General features: G+C 45.7%; 1 protein-coding gene across 2 annotated transcripts in view; it reads right to left on the bottom strand.

The window, feature by feature from the left end:
- PLEKHA8 (pleckstrin homology domain containing A8) overlaps positions 1–17,660 on the bottom strand; it is a 141,015-nt gene that overhangs the window by 83,347 nt on the left and 40,008 nt on the right. For both annotated transcript variants that reach the window (XM_085630416.1, XM_085630417.1), the window contains exons 5-6: positions 16,506–16,655; positions 12,541–12,581 (exon numbers count right to left, since the gene is read on the bottom strand). In XM_085630416.1, coding sequence (XP_085486542.1) covers positions 12,541–12,581; positions 16,506–16,655 — 191 coding nt within the window. The remainder of the gene's footprint in view (positions 1–12,540; positions 12,582–16,505; positions 16,656–17,660) is intronic.

Below are 17,660 nucleotides of genomic sequence, written 5' to 3'. Positions count from 1 at the left end.
TTGCTTGTTTTTATTGAAAACTGTCAGAGCAGTAAAGGGTACATCCATAAGAAAAGCACACAAAGGCTCAAAATATTAGCTTTTTTTTCTCAGAGGATGGGGAGTGCTCAAAAAGCACAAGTGTTGCATTGAGCTTCAAAAATATTTTCACTGTTCGTGTGTCTTTGTACGTGAAAATGCATAGGTTCTAACCATAGATGCTTAGGCAAAATATTGTCTAAAATCCGTGGGTAAAAAAATGCACATCTTTTAAGGTGAGAATTAATTTTTTATTCCCTTTGAGCTGTAACTAATGAGTGCAATCAGTCAGACGTCTTACAAAAGTGACTTTTTGCTGACTCGTCCCTCTGACATTCCTACAAATGGTTTGCGCCTGTGTCGGAATTTTACAAGGCATCCGCAGTCCAGCAGTCGTTAATGTGCTCTGAAGATGCTGGCACTAATATATTGAATGGTGGCAGGCAGACTTTCTGACTGTCTCGCTCCCTCGCATTTATTTTCCTGGACTGGTCTCCTCTGACCTGATTTTCTGAGTGCAGCGAGCACTCTTGCGTGGTTTTCTCATTCCCCACCGGGGCGTGTGCCCATCCCAGAGGAGTGTAAATTGATGTATTCATTAGGACGCTATATTCTTCAATCAGCAGCCTGCTGGTTGGCAAGTCATAAGTGGCTTAACAGGCTCTTTGAGTAAATCAAACAGCTACCATTGCAAAGCAGAACATTACTGGCAAAAGTCTCGCGAACGAAGCAAAAAAACAAAGAAACAAAAAAAGCATTTTGAATGCAATAGATCTCGCATTTACGCAAGTTTGAGCTATTGTCAATATAAATGACAATGCTTTTATTTAAGTTTTGGTTTTTAAAACATAAATAAAAGGCACTGTCATTTACAATTCTAACAGCTCAAACTCTTGCAAGTGCAGACCTATTGCATTTCTAATGCTTGTTACTGCCTTGTGGTAGGTAATGATTCTCTTTTGTTGCAGTGGAAGCTTTGTGGGGCACACCTGATATTTATCATTGTGGGGCACACCTGATATTTATCATTGTGGGGCGCACCGGCTATTTATCTATAGCTGGGGTGAGATTTTATAGCGGCAGCATTCTTCATACTTCAGACTTTCCACCAGCCCCACTGGATACTTTGAAAAGCCCAAGTCACTGCCTTTTAGCATGAAAATAATAAAAAGACTGAGTGCAAGCAGCAGGGATCAGGGACTGCAATGAAAATAAAAAAATAAACAAAGGCAGGCTCGTCAAAGGTGTAAATCACCTTCCAAGGACGAGCAGAATCCTTTCAATAGGCCCTAAAGTCAGGCCAGCAGCCCTAGCCGGCCCAGGACACCTAGATGGGGGTGTAGGGCGGTGGAGGAAGCCCTGTCAGCTCACCGGTAGTTGAACCCCTGACCTACAATATTGTGCATGGCACCACCAGCTTTGGAATGGGTTGGAGAGCTCCAGATCACCATGTGGAATCTACACATCCCTATAGTGGCCACAAGCTGAGGTCTCTTCTCAGTCAGTCGGGCATTTCTCATAGGGGGTAAGCCATGGAGACCTGCGGTCACCATTTCCTACGGCTGGTTATACATGAATGAGAGTCTTTCACCCCACATAGGGCAGATAACAATATTTTAGGGATGTTTATATATTCATTTGAGTAGCTCACTTCTCGTGGAGCCCCTACTACTCGATACTTGGAGTCACCAAACTCTAGGGCTAGGTATAAATTCATGCAAGTTTGTCACACCATAAGACCTACCCATGTTCACTTGCAATCACCATACTCTAGAGTCTTTCACCCCTCATTGGCCAGCTGCCAGTGGATACTTGCAGTCACCATACTCTAAGGCTGGTTATATATGTGTGTGTGTGTGTGTGTCTTTCACCCCTCATTGGCCAGCTGCTAGTGGATACTTGCAGTCACCATACTCTAAGGCTGGTTATATAGGTGTGTGAGTCTTTCACCCCTCATTGGCCTGCTGCTAGTGGATACTTGCAGTCATCATACTCTAGGGCTGGTTATATATGTGTGTGAGAGTATTTCACCCCTCATTGGCCAGCTGCTAGTGGATACTTGCAGTCACCATACTCTAGGGCTGGTTATATATGTGTGTGTGAGTCTTTCACCCCTCATTGGCCAGCTGCTAGTGGATACTTGCAGCCACCATACTCTAAGGCTGGTTATATATGTGTGTGAGAGTCTTTCACCCCTCATTGGCCAGCTGCTAGTGGATACTTGCAGTCACCATACTCTAGGGCTGGTTTTATATGTGTGTGAGAGTCTTTCACCCCTCATTGGCCAGCGGCTAGTGGATACTTGCAGTCACCATACTCTAGGGCTGGTTATATGTGTGTGTGAGAGTCTTTCACCCCTCATTGGCCAGCTGCTAGTGGATACTTGCAGTCACCATACTCTAAGGCTGGTTATATATGTGTGTGAGAGTCTTTCACCCCTCATTGGCCAGCTGCTAGTGGATACTTGCAGTCACCAGACTCTAGGGCTGGTTATATATGTGTGTGTGAGTCTTTCACCCCTCATTGGCCAGCTGCTAGTGGATACTTGCAGTCACCATACTCTAAGGCTGGTTATATATGTGTGTGTGTGTGTGAGTCTTTCACCCCTCATTGGCCAGCAGCTAGTGGATACTTGCAGCCACCATACTCTAAGGCTGGTTATATATGTGTGTGAGTCTTTCACCCCTCATTGGCCAGCTGCTAGTGGATACTTGTAGTCACCATACTCTAGGGCTGGTTATATATGTGTGTGTGAGTCTTTCACCCCTCATTGGCCAGCTGCTAGTGGATACTTGCAGTCACCATACTCTAAGGCTGGTTATATATGTGTGTGCGAGTCTTTCACCCCTCATTGGCCAGCTGCTAGTGGATACTGCAGTCACCATACTCTAGGGCTGGTTATATATGTGTGTGCGAGTCTTTCACCCCTCATTGGCCAGCTGCCAGTGGATACTTGCAGTCACCATACTCTAGGGCTGGTTATATATGTGTTTGAGAGTCTTTCACCCCTCATTGGCCAGCTGCCAGTGGATACTTGCAGTCACCATACTCTAGGGCTGGTTATATATGTGTGTGAGAGTCTTTCACCCCTCATTGGCAAGCTGCCAGTGGATACTTGCAGTCACCATACTCTAGGGCTGGTTATATATGTGTGTGTGAGTCTTTTACCCATCATTGGCCAGCTGCTAGTGGATACTTGCAGTCACCATACTCTAAGGCTGGTTATATATGTGTGTGTGTGTGTGTGTGTGTGTGTGTGTGTGTGTGTGTGTGTGTGTGTGTGTGTGTGTGTGTGTGTGTGTGTGAGTCTTTCACCCCTCATTGGCCAGCTGCTAGTGGATACTTGCAGTCACCATACTCTAAGGCTGGTTATATATGTGTGTGTGTGTGTGTGTGTGTGTGTGTGAGTCTTTCACCCCTCATTGGCCAGCTGCTAGTGGATACTTGCAGTCACCATACTCTAGGGCTGGTTATATATGTGTGTGTGAGTCTTTCACCCCTCATTGGCCAGCTGCTAGTGGATACTTGCAGTCACCATACTCTAGGGCTGGTTATATATGTGTGTGAGAGTCTTTCACCCCTCATTGGCCAGCTGCTAGTGGATACTTGCAGTCACCATACTCTAGGGCTGGTTATATATGTGTGTGTGAGTCTTTCACCCCTCATTGGCCAGCTGCTAGTGGATACTTGCAGTCACCATACTCTAGGGCTGGTTATATATGTGTGTGTGAGTCTTTCACCCCTCATTGGCCAGCTGCTAGTGGATACTTGCAGCCACCATACTCTAAGGCTGGTTATATATGTGTGTGTGAATTCTTTCACCCCTCATTGGCCAGCTGCTAGTGGATACTTGCAGTCACCATACTCTAGGGCTGGTTATATATGTGTGTGTGAGTCTTTCACCCCTCATTGGCCAGCTGCCAGTGGATACTTGCAGTCACCATACTCTAGGGCTGGTTATATATGTGTGTGTGAGTCTTTCACCCCTCATTGGCCAGCTGCCAGTGGATACTTGCAGTCACCATACTCTAAGGCTGGTTATATATGTGTGTGTGAGTCTTTCACCCCTCATTGGCCAGCTGCTATTGGATACTTGCAGTCACCATACTCTAGGGCTGGTTATACATGCGTGTGTGAGTCTTTCACCCCTCATTGGCCAGCTGCCAGTGGATACTTGCAGTCACCATACTCTAGGGCTGGTTATATATGTGTGTGTGTGTGTGTGTGTGTGTGTGTGTGTGTGTGAGTCTTTCACCCCTCATTGGCCAGCTGCTAGTGGATACTTGCAGTCACCATACTCTAAGGCTGGTTATATATGTGTGTGAGAGTCTTTCACCCCTCATTGGCCAGCTGCTAGTGGATACTTGCAGTCACCATACTCTAAGGCTGGTTATATATGTGTGTGTGTCTTTCACCCCTCATTGGCCAGCTGCTAGTGGATACTTGCAGTCACCATACTCTAAGGCTGGTTATATATGTGTGTGTGAGTCTTTCACCCCTCATTGGCCAGCTGCCAGTGGATACTTGCAGTCACCATACTCTAGGGCTAGGTATACATTCATGCAAATCTGCCACACCATCAAAGAGCAAGCCAGGGGAACTTGCGGCCAACATATTTTAAGGCTGGTTAAACATTTTTGAGATGTTGCAACACCAATAGAGGGCTATTTGCGGTCACCATAACTTAGGGTTGGATATAAATTCATGTGAGTGGTTTATCCCTGTGGACTGGACACTTGTGGTCACCATATGCTAGGGTTAGTTACACATTTATGCAAATCGGTCATCCCTCGCAGGGCAGTTACCCATGGAAGCGTGTGTTTATTATATATGAGGTCTGGGTATATACATTGTTGTGAGTCTGCCACTCATCTTACAGTGGTTATCCGTCAACACTTGCGATCACCACATCTTAGGGCTGGTCACACATTCATCGGAGTCGGTCGTCCCTCACAGGGAAGTTACCATGGGCACTTACAGTCACCATATGTTAGGGCTAGTTCATGTTTGACCTGAACCTAGAGAGTACAGTGGTTCTACTATCTGCAAGGGGGCTATTGAGCACACCAGTTCTGAGATACGAATAAGAGCGAAAGAGTCAGAGATATCAGTGGTGAGATGAAAGAATGGGGGGGAGAAAGTGAAGACAGAGGAAGACATAGGAAAATACAGTGTTAGACGGCTCCTTCATACATCCAAAGATCCCCACATATTATATACACACACACACACACTAATTTTTATTTAACTGCTGAGCTTCCTTCTAACCCTGGACATCTCTGCCTGGGGATGTCCCTGTCAGAAACAGTTTTTCTGTACAGGGTACTGACGAAAAAACGTGACCCACATTCGCGGGTCGCGGCCGACATTTGCGGGGCATGGCCCACATTCGCAGGGCATGCCCTTTAATGAAACACACAAGGAATGTAAGTGGGAGGATATTGTTCTTGGGAAGGACACAGGGCCAAGGTGACAATGTCCTACAAGCCCCTTTCTATTACAAACCAGCCCTCCAGCGCAGAAGCATCTGAAAAAACGCAAGGACCTTTTCTCCTAAAATGTATTCCCCAGCCCTCCAAGGCAGGAGCACCTGAAATAAATCGAGGCCCCTTCCTTTTAAAAAATGATTCCCCAGCCCTCAAGGGCAGGAGCACCTAAAAAGGAGCGAGGCTCCTTTCTGTTACAAAATTATTCCCCAGCCCTCCAGGGCTGGAGCACCTGAAAAACAGGAGGCCCCTTTCTAATACAAAATTATTCCCCAGCCTTCCAGCGCAGCAGCAACTGAAAAACAGCGAGGCCCCTTTCTCTTAAAAAACAAGCATTGGCATAGCCAATAGGTCTCGCCTTTGGTACCTTCTAAGTGTTTAGCGATGCAACAGTTGCATAACTAAATACTTATAAGGTCCCAAAAGCGAGACCTATTGGCTTTGCAAAGCGGCCCGGTGGCCGTGAAAGTGATCGCGATCAAACTTCAAAGCGGCCGCGAAAGTGAAATTAATTGCGGTAAAGCGCGGCGCGCGCGCCCGCGCACATGCACTGTAGCTCTAGGCTGGCCTGGTAGCACTTTTTGGAGCCCTCACAATAAGTCTCGCCAGACCAGCGCATGCGCTCGGTTAGGCGAGACCTAATGATTCCCCAGCCCTCTAGGGCAGAAGCACCTAAAAAGCAGCGAGGCTCCTTTTTATTACAAACCAGCCCTGCAGTGCAGGATCACCTGAAAAACAGCAAGGCCCCTCTCTATTAAAAATGATTCCCCAGCCCTCCAGGGCTGGAGCACCTGAAAAACAGCAAAACCCCTTTCTATTACAAAATTATTTCCCAGCCATCCAGCCCAGGAGTAACTGAAAAACAGCGAGGCCCCTTTCTATAACAAACCAGCCCTCCAGCGCAGCAGAACCTGAAAAGCTGCGAGGCCCCAGCTATTTGTAAATTACTCAGCCCTCCCCATCCCTTCACTGCCTCGGGCAATGGCCTGGCAGGAGAGGGGTTAAAGCAAAAAACACAGCTGCTGGGCCATCCATGGGAGTGTGGGGGGGGAGGGGAGGCTAAGGTGAAGATGGTGCCAGTTCCCAACACTGCCTCGCCCCCACAGCGAGACCCATTCTTCCTCGCCCACTGTGCCCTGAATGAGAAGGGCTGTGGGTGAGGTGTCAAATGCAAACACTGTTTCAGGGCTGCGTGGGCGCCAGGGGGTTCGAGGTGAAAAAGGCTCAATGGCCTGAGCAACACCTGAACCCCTGGGAGGCCGATTCTGGCACACAATCACCCCTCGCCAGCCCACCATCAGCGTGATTGCTCGGCAGGGCAGGGGGCCAAGGAGAGGCCACAGCTTAGAATCGCTGACCGGCCGCACAGCGAGGCTGCTTTCCCCTCCCTGTCAGTGCTCTCTGTGGACTGGGAAAGGGGGGGAAACGGCCCACAGAGGGCTCTGAGACACCGGCCCTTCAACCAATGCCCGAGTGCCCGCAGTACCAATCCGGCCCCGTCTCTGTACAAACAGGGAAGCCTGCATGCATTTACTGAAAGATCAGCATACATGGCATAATCTGGGAACACCAAAGACAGATTTAGAACAAATCAATAGGGAAACGTTACTTTTTCTAGTAACTAACACTAGTGTTAAGAAAATATTCAGCATACAAAAGCTAAAATATGGTATTTTTTGCTTACACAAAAATTGACTTTCCCCTTCAACAGCCCCTTTATGACTGAACTTAATGCAATGGTTTTAATTCTGCACGCCCAGAGCGAATGACACCAGATGTCCACTTAACTTGAGAGTGCGGGGTTAATAGGGATTCAGGGTGAACCTTTAGCATCCTCAGAGAAATGAGCAATTACCAAGGAAATCTGTAATTCCAGGAATGCTTTCCTGCTGATCGCCCCTTCCCCCCCACATTTTCGCCTAAACATTTTGGATTTGGGAAAGCGGACTCCTGAGGGGAATATGCAGGTTTTCTCGCAAATTTTGGAAACCCAATCAAGCCAGAATGTCCTGATCAACAATTCCAAGAAATCCGTAATGCTTTCCTAAATCATTAGCAATTTGTAAGGGATGTCCTGTACATAAGGGGCCTTACCGCTATGATGTGGAGTAACAGGTCTCCCTGGAGCCTCTGATCCCCTTTCACCTCTGAACAGATTCAGGCATCATAGTGGTTGACTACAGTCGCTCTGGCAATTAAAGCAGGAGTCGATTTGAGAATGTGCATCAATTTAAGAGACCTCTCCCAAAACATGGGATTATCGACACCCATGACCTAATATTAACCTGACGTTGGTACCTCAGAGGTGCAACGCTTTAGTTACCCTGAATCTCTCCTCAGCGTACCACTAGATCATACTGGAGGAAAGTTCTACACAACTAACTTTGTCACTCCAAATATACATTTTGTAGCATGCCCTTCAGCCTTGTATCTGGGTTAGAGGTATTTTAAATGGGGAAGCACACACCTTTTGAACAGATCACAAATGTCACCTATTCTTAGGATGACACCTTAAAAGAAGTGCTTGACAATTTGAGGGCGAGCGGTCTATCGATAAGGGTCGTAACCGCAAATTGGGCATCGAAGGGGTGGGTTACTTCGCTCACAATACTGTACATCAAACCAAAAGAAAGCTTGGTAAAAGTAATAATGGCAGCTGGAGATCCAGTCAATATGGTGCAACGCTCATTTATCGGACTAGTGGAGCAATATTTCATGTTCAAAGTGAATTGTACTGAAAAGATAAACAGTGTGCGGAAGCTGCTGAAGAAGGATGTTAGGTACGTTTGGTGTCAAACCTGCAAAGAGGATGTCCAAAGACTGAAAGTTGAGATATGCAATTCTCCTCGTCTCAAACCTTTTGGCTCAAGACTTCCAATGATTATAGCCACTGATTTGAGCCACTAAGGACTTGGTGGGGTGTTTAAGCAAGCAAGGGACAGAAAGGAAGTGGCTTATGCATCAAGTGCTTTCAGACAACCACAGGAAAACTTTATGGTGGTCTGTTACTAGGGGTTGTGTGGATTTAGCACGTGTGGGGAAGTGAACTTGTTGTCTACACTGACCATAAACTACTGGTTGATCTGATTTCAAAAATGGAATCCAGCAAAACCTTGAATGCATAAATGACTCTTGAGATTGCACAATGGAGCCAATGGCCATCCCACTTACACGTTGATGCCCAGCTGGTTCAGGTTCCGAGCTTGAAGTTGGATATTTGGCAAGAGTGTCATCATGAAAGAAGGATATGATAACAGATGGTAATAGAACTCATTGTAGAGATTTTGGATTCAAGATGGGTTTCTTGGTCAGAGTGAGAAAAAAAACTTTCCAATTTTTCAACGATCCTAGAAGTGCTTGCTGGTGTGAATGCATGGAATGTGAAGAAGGTTGTGCGACCTCTAGAGCGTTTACTGGGAGCCCTGCCCGACAAAGATGTTGGAGGTGTAGTTGAAGAGAGGATTGTCGATGGAAGTGACACAGGAAGCGCAAAGAGTCCGGAAAATGCCAATGTGGCTGAAAATGTTAAAACTTCATATTACCAACTTTCAGGTAAATGCCATGATTTGTACTATACTGCGTCAGGGTCAACAGTCTAGTGTTGGCTTCAATGAGGTTCTGTGCATGCCATTGTACATTCCAAGTTTCATGGAATGTACAGCGATGAGAGGATACTTGATAGGATTGGCTGGTGCTGGTATTGTGACTTGAAACGTTCTATTAAATATCATACAAATACCACTTGCACACTTCACATCAGGAAGGGGCCCTGATTGCATGGCTTTTTGCTCACGAACCCCAGAGCAGCCCTAGGAGGCAAATTAACTGCCTCCATTAGTGGGTTGGGGGGGGGATTAGGAGGAGTGGCTGAACCTCATATAAGTTATGCTGTGACGTCCCAGCACAGTCCTCACTGGAGACCGCGGCAGAGAGCTCCATGTGGCTACAAAGGGAAGGGAAGCCAGCAGTTAGCTAGAGTATGCTCCTCAGTAAACGTTTTAAGTACTCTAGTCCCTGGCTCAGGACTAGCTTGAGACAGGGGCAAGCTTTAGGCAGGGCTTGTTTTATAACGCAGGTAATGTAATCTTATGGAGAAGTCTAGTGGCAAGTTACAACTGGTTCCCTGGGTAACATCACACTGTTATAAGTGCACTGTGGTAACTACAAGGTTCTTTGGCTATGGTTTGAAGGAGGGGAGGGCCTATATAGTTCACCTACAGGGCTAGGCTAGCTTTGAGAGGACGGGAGAGGTCGAAGGACCTCCCTGCTGGCGCTGCTCTTCAAGCCTGGGCTTCTCCGAGCATGCCGCCACATAGCTGAGGAATAACTGGGAAGGGACAGGCCTCTGTTAAACTGCAGGGAGGAAACCTGCCACTGCGCACCCCTCCACATGGGATGTCGTGTGCCGTTCCGTGTCGAAATTCAGACTGCAGGAACAGGCGCATCAGACTTGGAGACAGTTGCTGCTTAGACATGAAGTATACCTGTTCCTTTTCCACCCCTTACTGGATCATGTGGGAAGCACGGGCCTTTGCTGGGGGTAGTGGACACCACTCTTTGGGATCCAGAGAAGGTTATAGGATGCAGTGTGAACTGTTAGGATCATACTATGAATGTTTTGTGATCCTCATTGGACAGGTCAGCTGGAACTGGGAAGGTTAAATGTCTCCAGTGACTGCCAAGGGTACCGTCTAGAGGTCTTCTGCCCTGTGAACATGGCTTTAAGCTATTCTTCCTGCACTGGGACAGTTTCAAACTGCAGCAGCTTGCAATCACAGAGGGCTCAAGTTTCATAGTCCATGGGTGAATAGATCATCCAGTCCAGGAATTTTCCTTGAATTCAGGGATTTGGAGCCCTGGTTTTAAAGTTGGTTAAGCAGAGAGTAGAAATCCAAACATGCAACAAAAAGACACCCTGGCGATGAGCTGATCACGCAAGGAACTTGGAAAAATGAGCACTCTGCTGTCACGCGACTTCGCCTCACCCAACCCCTGCTGCACCCTCACTCAGGGGATTGGATTCTTTGCTCTGCTGTGTCATAAAACCTGCTCTGAGCAGAGTCATCGACAAAGAGTTCAATTTAAATATCTCTGCATCTTGCATATGGGTTTTTGTGGCTCTGGCCCAACCCGTTTGACTAGCTTATTTTCCCACTCTAATCCTCTGACGACTCTTAGTTTAATTTGTGTGCGTTTAAGCAGCTGCAGTGGTGGTACTTTGGGTCCTATGAGACTGGTCCACCTGCCCAGAGCCCCCTCACACTACCCAGCTGACCTGGACTCATATTTGGGAATTTCTGCTACTTAAGGCTTCAAGCGCCTCCAGGGTCACTTTGGGCACCACAGTTACAAGTAAATTCAGAATTATTGTGTCACCTGTGGTCTTACAAGATGTCGGGATTACTCAGGCCATCCAAAGATCACAAGTCTTTAAACACTCCATAAAAACAAAAAGGGACATTGTGGAAAGGAAAAGACACACTAGCTGAAATAAGTAAATACAACAATTTCAAAAATTTTTAGGAGACAAGCACGTTCCCCCATCTCGCCTTTTCCTCACCTGCTAAGGAATAAATATGCACTTCTGTCATCGTCAAACCTGTCTCTGGAGACAAGCTCTGAGCTGGTATGAACCCCCTGTTGACTAGTTGAAACACATGCCAGGGTATCCAGCCTCGGTAGGGTATCCAGCCTCGGTAGGGTATCAGGTAATGGGGCTAGAGGCACTGGTACTGCTTGTATCCGGACGAGCGCGGGGAGTGATACTCCAAATCCGCTGGCACGGAGGTCATTGAAGAGTATCTGGACTGAGGCCACGCGCAGAATGTGCTATGCAACAACGTCCCGTCAATGAACCATATTTGCTAGGAATACCTCTATATTATGGAGAGGTGAAGTGATCTTGCACATATGGCTAGAACTTCCCATATGGGCTACAGCATCTTTGCTAGGCCAATGCGATACAACATTCCTGTAGCCAGAACCTTGCCACACAAATTGTAGAATTCCTTGCCAAGACCCATTTCTTTTCCTAAGGATTAGTATGAAAGGCATTGAATATTCAGAGAAGGGCTTCAAAAATTCAAATTTCTGTTGGAAATAAAATGTGACCATTTACATGAACTTTAAGTCTGTCTGAGGTGGACACCTTTACCAAGGGTTATCCTATGACAGACCATGAAGGATTTTTCGCCTGGTCTATGTTCCTCATGCCAGGTATGAATGTCAAAATATAATTATTCGAGTTCTAGTATGTACACTAATTGCAATAATTAGGGATCAGCAGAACATCATTATTGCTGGTTGCCTTGCAGCTCTTCAAACGTCAAGGAGAAACTAGACGTCATCTTCCAAAGAGAGCGCACAGTGATGATGCTTGGGGTACTTATTCGAGTCAAAGGAAGAAGTGAAAGTATATTGGCTCTTCTCATTCTTTGTACGTTTAGTTTTCAAGAATCACAAGTTCCCCATCAAAGTACAGATGGTAAGATATACAGAGCCATAGTTACGGTATATCCACTCACTATTATAGATAATCATAGAACCAACTGAGCCACGTTACTTAAGATACATTTTATCCTTCAGCTATCTGTTATATCCTGGAGACATCCTTGATCAACAAAAGTGGGAAATCAGAGTGGTGGGGTGTCTCTGCTCTCTCTCTTATTCCACTCGCCTTTCCCCGTTTCTGCCAGCAGCCCTCATGTTCCAGAGTATGTGGTCTCTACCCTTGGATTCCGAGCACAAGGTTAGTTCACCCCCAGTCACAACCGTAAAAACTGGCATGCCAAGACACTGGCCTGGGGCTATTTCAATGCCACATGCAGCCACCAACCCCTCAAGGAAAGCGGAGGTCTATGCCGCGCTGGGATGCTCCCGGGTAGCCATGCGCTATATAAAAATCAATCTCATTTAATTTCATTCATTTCCATGGCTGTACGCGACTCCTTATCTTAATGGTGAAAGTATCGTATGAACATGTGTAGTCTCACAATAACACCACCCAGCGATGAGCGAGCCAGGGAAGGGAGCTCACCTCTCAGCCTTAATGCCACTGGACAATTCTGGCTGCTTGATCTAAAGGGAAAAGTAAATTGGTGTTATTAAATATTCACCAGCTTGGTTCCAATCCCTTTTCATCACTCTGAAACATATGTGTTATACATGTATCTACTGATGGACAAACTTTAAACACACTGACACTTTCAAACCCACAGTACAGGCATTTCCTCACAAAACTCCCAATCATTGTAATGATTACATTTTATTTTAGATTCATTGAGACTGTGTACATGGTCCCGGCATCTGATTTACGCGCTTCATAGCAATGATAGCAGTTAGTGAACAACAAAACTGATTATACACACAAATTGCACCCTCACCACTTTTCTTCCTAGTCATGGTTTGACTTTAATAGTAAGGGATTCATTACACTCCCACATGGGGTCTTTTACTTGATTTCTTAGTAAACACCTCTAAAGCGGCTTCTCACACGTCCAGTTTGGTATGCTTTCTGGCTTTCATGACTATGGAATGCAAAGTTTCTATTTCTGCTGCTGCTCAGGCATGACCACCATTACCTCAGTCAAGATCCCCAGATCAGTAGTGCCTGCATGGCTCCATCTGTGTGGGTCTACACTGCCACAATGCCATATGGGCCTCGCTGCGCGTTATAGCCCAGAGCATAAGAACTGTCCACGTAGTATCTCATATTCCCCCTCCGATTCCCAAAACTGCACCTATGTGGTTAGAATACATGCCCCCTATTGTTTCGAACAGTACGTCGTCCCCACTTTGAACTTCAGCGGCATGCCCACCTAACTCTTTGAACATTAAAGTGGCACCTATGTGTTCCTCATTCTTGAATATGACATGTACTCGGACAGTATTTTGCCATAGCCACTAGTTTGGGTAGTTGCTTATGCTTAGTGCTCCATGTGTATCTGGCACTGCAGACCCTCGCTCATTCATATGCAGTTACTTCACGTTGGGGGGGGACCATGTGACAACAAACTGGAGCTCTGCAGAACTGTAGTAATATTAACAGTTAGAAGCCTCCAGTCCCTTTTCTGCGGCGAAGGATGCAACTTATCTAGTGATGTCCTGCACTGTCCATCCTTCCAAGTCGGTGCCAATGAAAGTAGGGCAACTTCTATGAACACTGATCGGGCAGAACGACTGGTAAACTTTTAAAGAAGTGTAGAAACCCCTACAGTGTTATCATCTTAGACAGTACTATCTTACCCATTGCCAACAGGGGACGTGTCATCCAGAACTGTACATAACTCTGGATAGCCCTAAGGATGTTGACCGCAATTAGGTCGATATCCACATGGTAAAGATGGACCCCAAGACCCATGAGGAGACATGAAAGTCATAGATGCTGGAATTAAGTGGGGAGGAGTAGGCCCACTGTGGTGCTTCAAAGGTTATGTCTTGTAATGGGACTAACGATCTTCTTCCAATTAAGTTCCAGGCATGACAGGTATCTGAAGTAGTCTAGTTACTGGGTGATCTCACGTATTTAATGTGTTCCGCAAGAGGCTCTTTGGACAGGGCAAAAAGGACCAGGGATAAAGAGCACCCCTCTCCAAAGGTCTAATGCTGGCACTGCAGCCGACAGGTATTCCGTTGGTACGTACGCTAGAACATGGAACAGCCTTTTTTGATTTGGGGATGTACTACACTCTGGCTCAGGTAAGGCTACCATTGCTTACCTCGGGATTTTAGGAAGTATTAACTCTTTGCTACAATCATTATTTAGTTCCAGAAGGTTGGGTCCCATAAGTATCAGGGTTCAATTGTCAAGCCATCTGACCCTGGCATTCTGTTTATGCTCACCCTGCATATAGCTTCTCTTTTCTATTCCACAGCTGTGGTATGTTCAAGTGGCCTCTCCAATCATTAAACAAGAATACTAACCCCACTCTATCCAAGCACTCAGATACTTGTGAGTTGTCTGCGGGTGGTGGCTCTTCTTGTAGCTTTTGGTAGTTTTTCCTAAAAAAGAGTAATTAATTTTTCAAGCCCAGCAAGCACTACATCCCCTAGATCGGTACATAGCGATGCCCTTTCTCCCCTAGATTGCTCGGTTTTCAGCAATAGGGCCATAGGCTTATCACTGTCTGTATGCATTTTATTTGCGTACACTCTGTAGTCAAGGCTTCAACGGCTCTCCAGCACAGATGCTCACAATTCTCTTTCCCTACCTAATTCATCCTCCTGTGAGGACACCAGCACATTTTGAGTCCCAACTTCCATTTCTAGTTCCGTGGTAGTGTATCGCTAATGGCCTTAGCTCTTTTTATGAACTTTCCCCTCAGAACCACATTAAAGACCTCCCATTCTATCCCATCTCACCCACTGTTTCCCCAGTTTATTTGAAATAATTCCCTACGACCTCTCGCAGTATTCCTCTGGAAGCGGAGTCTTGTAGGGTTGACATTTGTAGGAGCCATGACAGTGTTAAGGTGAGGGGTGTAACTCATTTAGGTATCAGCAATAATAGGTTAGGATCCAAGTTGTCCTTACATAAATATTCAGTCATATGTGCTCGTGACAGAGTCTCGCTCTTATGAACTTGACTATGTCCCTGCGGCATCAATAATTTTTTTCTTTTTCTGAAATGGGACCCCTGCTTTCACTCACTGAGTGTCACTTAGTGTCTTGTGCATACAAAGAGTACCCAGTTGCAATTATTTTGCCTTTCAATTTGGTCATCAGTTTTCCTATCTCTGATTTGCCGATGTTATATTCCTGAAGGAAAGCTATATACGCCAGTCTTTGTTTAGTGGTGCTTTACAGGAGGCCATACCACCTACAGTGCAGGTCATTGCTAATCCATGGGGAACAGTTATCCCTCCCACAAGTTAGGCTCTTTAAAAGATCCATCTTCGACCCCTCCTGGTCCGCGCTGCGACACGCGTACCTTATGGGGTTGTGATGCGCACCTGCCTTTATAGCATATATCCTCCCCAGAGGGTTTTCCATGCTATATCCAGTGTGTACACATGCCCCTGCATCTACTAACGGCTCTCCAGTGGCTGAGGCAGTGCTTCCTAGCAGCCCTAAGCGGCTTGGGCTGCATTTGTTTTCTTTAAATAACAATCTGATATGGCCAAGGCTGCACTTTTCAGGCCCGGAGTGGCTTGGATGCTACTGGAGCAATTGCGAGAAATCCAAAATCTTGGCAGACAATTTTATTGGGCCGAAAGTCCTTCAGCGACGCCCTTGGGAGTCTCAATGTTTGCACCAAGGTTTCTTGATGGGTGGTGGCTCCAGTGTGGAACAAATAAACCGATAAGTGCGTATTGGCCCAGACTTTCTTCCTTTACAGACCAATCCAATGCTTTAGGAACTGACTAATGACAAGTTTTTTTATCGCATCACAACACTCAATGTGATTGTTTCCAAAGAAAGCACATTTACATAACCATAATAAATTGTGTTACATTTTCTAGTATTAATCAGTATCTGCTATATTGCGATTCCTTCTAAAAGGAAGATTAGCTTCTCTGTTGCTGTATATGGACTCACTACAGACAATTCTCTAAAAAACGGTTTTGAGATACATTAGGCCTATGTAGAGGTCATTCAAGACAAGAGCGGTGACCTTGGTGTTTGTTTTACCCCCACAGGCAGAAGGGCACACCTGTATACATTTTGAAAGTCTGCTATCCTTGTATTTTGTTAGCTTGTTTCCAACCACCCCCTTACCTCCCTTTGGGGTAATGGGATAGCTACTACATTAATATTTGAAGTGTTCTCACAGTGTACCATCCCTCATGAGGTGCATTCATACCCATATGCTACTGTCAAACCTCATTCTCTGCATTCACACCCATAAGGTGATCCCATACTGCCATACCATCCTAAGCTGCATTCAGACCCCACTAGTATTGTTATATCTCCATCCCTAAATTCCTCTTCCAGAGTATACCGAAAGAAGTCCTTTCATCCCTCCCAGGGCTCCAGTGATCTAGTATGCCTTTCAAATCTTACCTTCTTTGGTTTCAGGACTCCAGCCGGCTTTGATTCTTGGGGTGCGACATTCAAATTGAAGGTGGTGTGCGAGATTTGCATACATTCTTCTAGGGTCTTCAGGAATGCATTGGTAGTGGACTGCAGTAGTACATCTGTTTCAATTACTTCCTAGAAACAAAACATTCCAAATTTAGCTTTTTCCAAGGAGCAAACCACAAGGATTGTCTGAGCACCCTACAATCGCAGTAAAAAACAGACTGAAGAGGACAAATATAAAAAATACAGTTGAATATGAAAGTCAACAACAAACCGTCTATAGACATAACTTTACTTTAGAATACCTTAAAATGTCCCCAAATTGTAGACATGAAGAACCAAACAAAGACCTTCCAGTTCCCTTCTGAAAATTCTTGGAAAAGCTATGATGCATGAACATCTAGCACAAAACACATTGAATGTTATTTCCTTCCGAAACCGCGAGTGTGCACATCCCCAATGGAGAACACCTACCTATCGCCCATATGAACTACAAACTGTGTTGTGTTTCTAACATTTATGTAACTCAGATAAAATTATGGGAGCTTCTGAGTACTATTGATTCTTGAGAAACATCCAATGAATTAGCTTTTTCAATTTTCCTAATATTTCAAACCTGGATACAATACTACCAATTCATGTCTCTAATTTTACGGCAAACAGCTAAACTGGATCAAACTGAAGTAGAATTGGTCACCCGCCAACATTCAATAGGAGAAGTACAAAAAGACTATTGTTGGGAATGACCTTTCCCACCCTGTAGAGTCAGTGAATCAGGGGAATGATCGTCCCAGGTAGTGTAAAGAGCAAACAGAAGAGGAACAAGAGAATGGCAAAAGGTGGTGATAAAGCCAAGGAGAATGAGGGCAAGCTGCAGAGCTGTGCAGAGGTGATGTGGTTGGAAACATGCTGTTTAAGAAGAGAGACCCATTGGAAGTGATCCAAGAGTGTTGTCTAAAAAAATATATATGTGGAACAACAAAAGGCCCTAATGGGCTGTGCCAGATGTCTCATCCAGCCACCTCCCATCCTTTTCTTTTGGCCGAGTTTGAAGGGACCTTAATCCTAAAGGACCTTCTGAGATGCAGTCCCTAGGGGCACCCTTCAGACCAGAGATATTACATTGAAGTCCCCAAT

Source organism: Triturus cristatus, chromosome 10 (genome assembly GCF_964204655.1).
Source record: "Triturus cristatus chromosome 10, aTriCri1.1, whole genome shotgun sequence".
Classification (NCBI taxonomy): Eukaryota; Metazoa; Chordata; class Amphibia; order Caudata; family Salamandridae; genus Triturus; species Triturus cristatus.
Note: the sequence above shows the minus strand (reverse complement) of the source record. Positions and strands in the feature narration are given on the sequence as shown.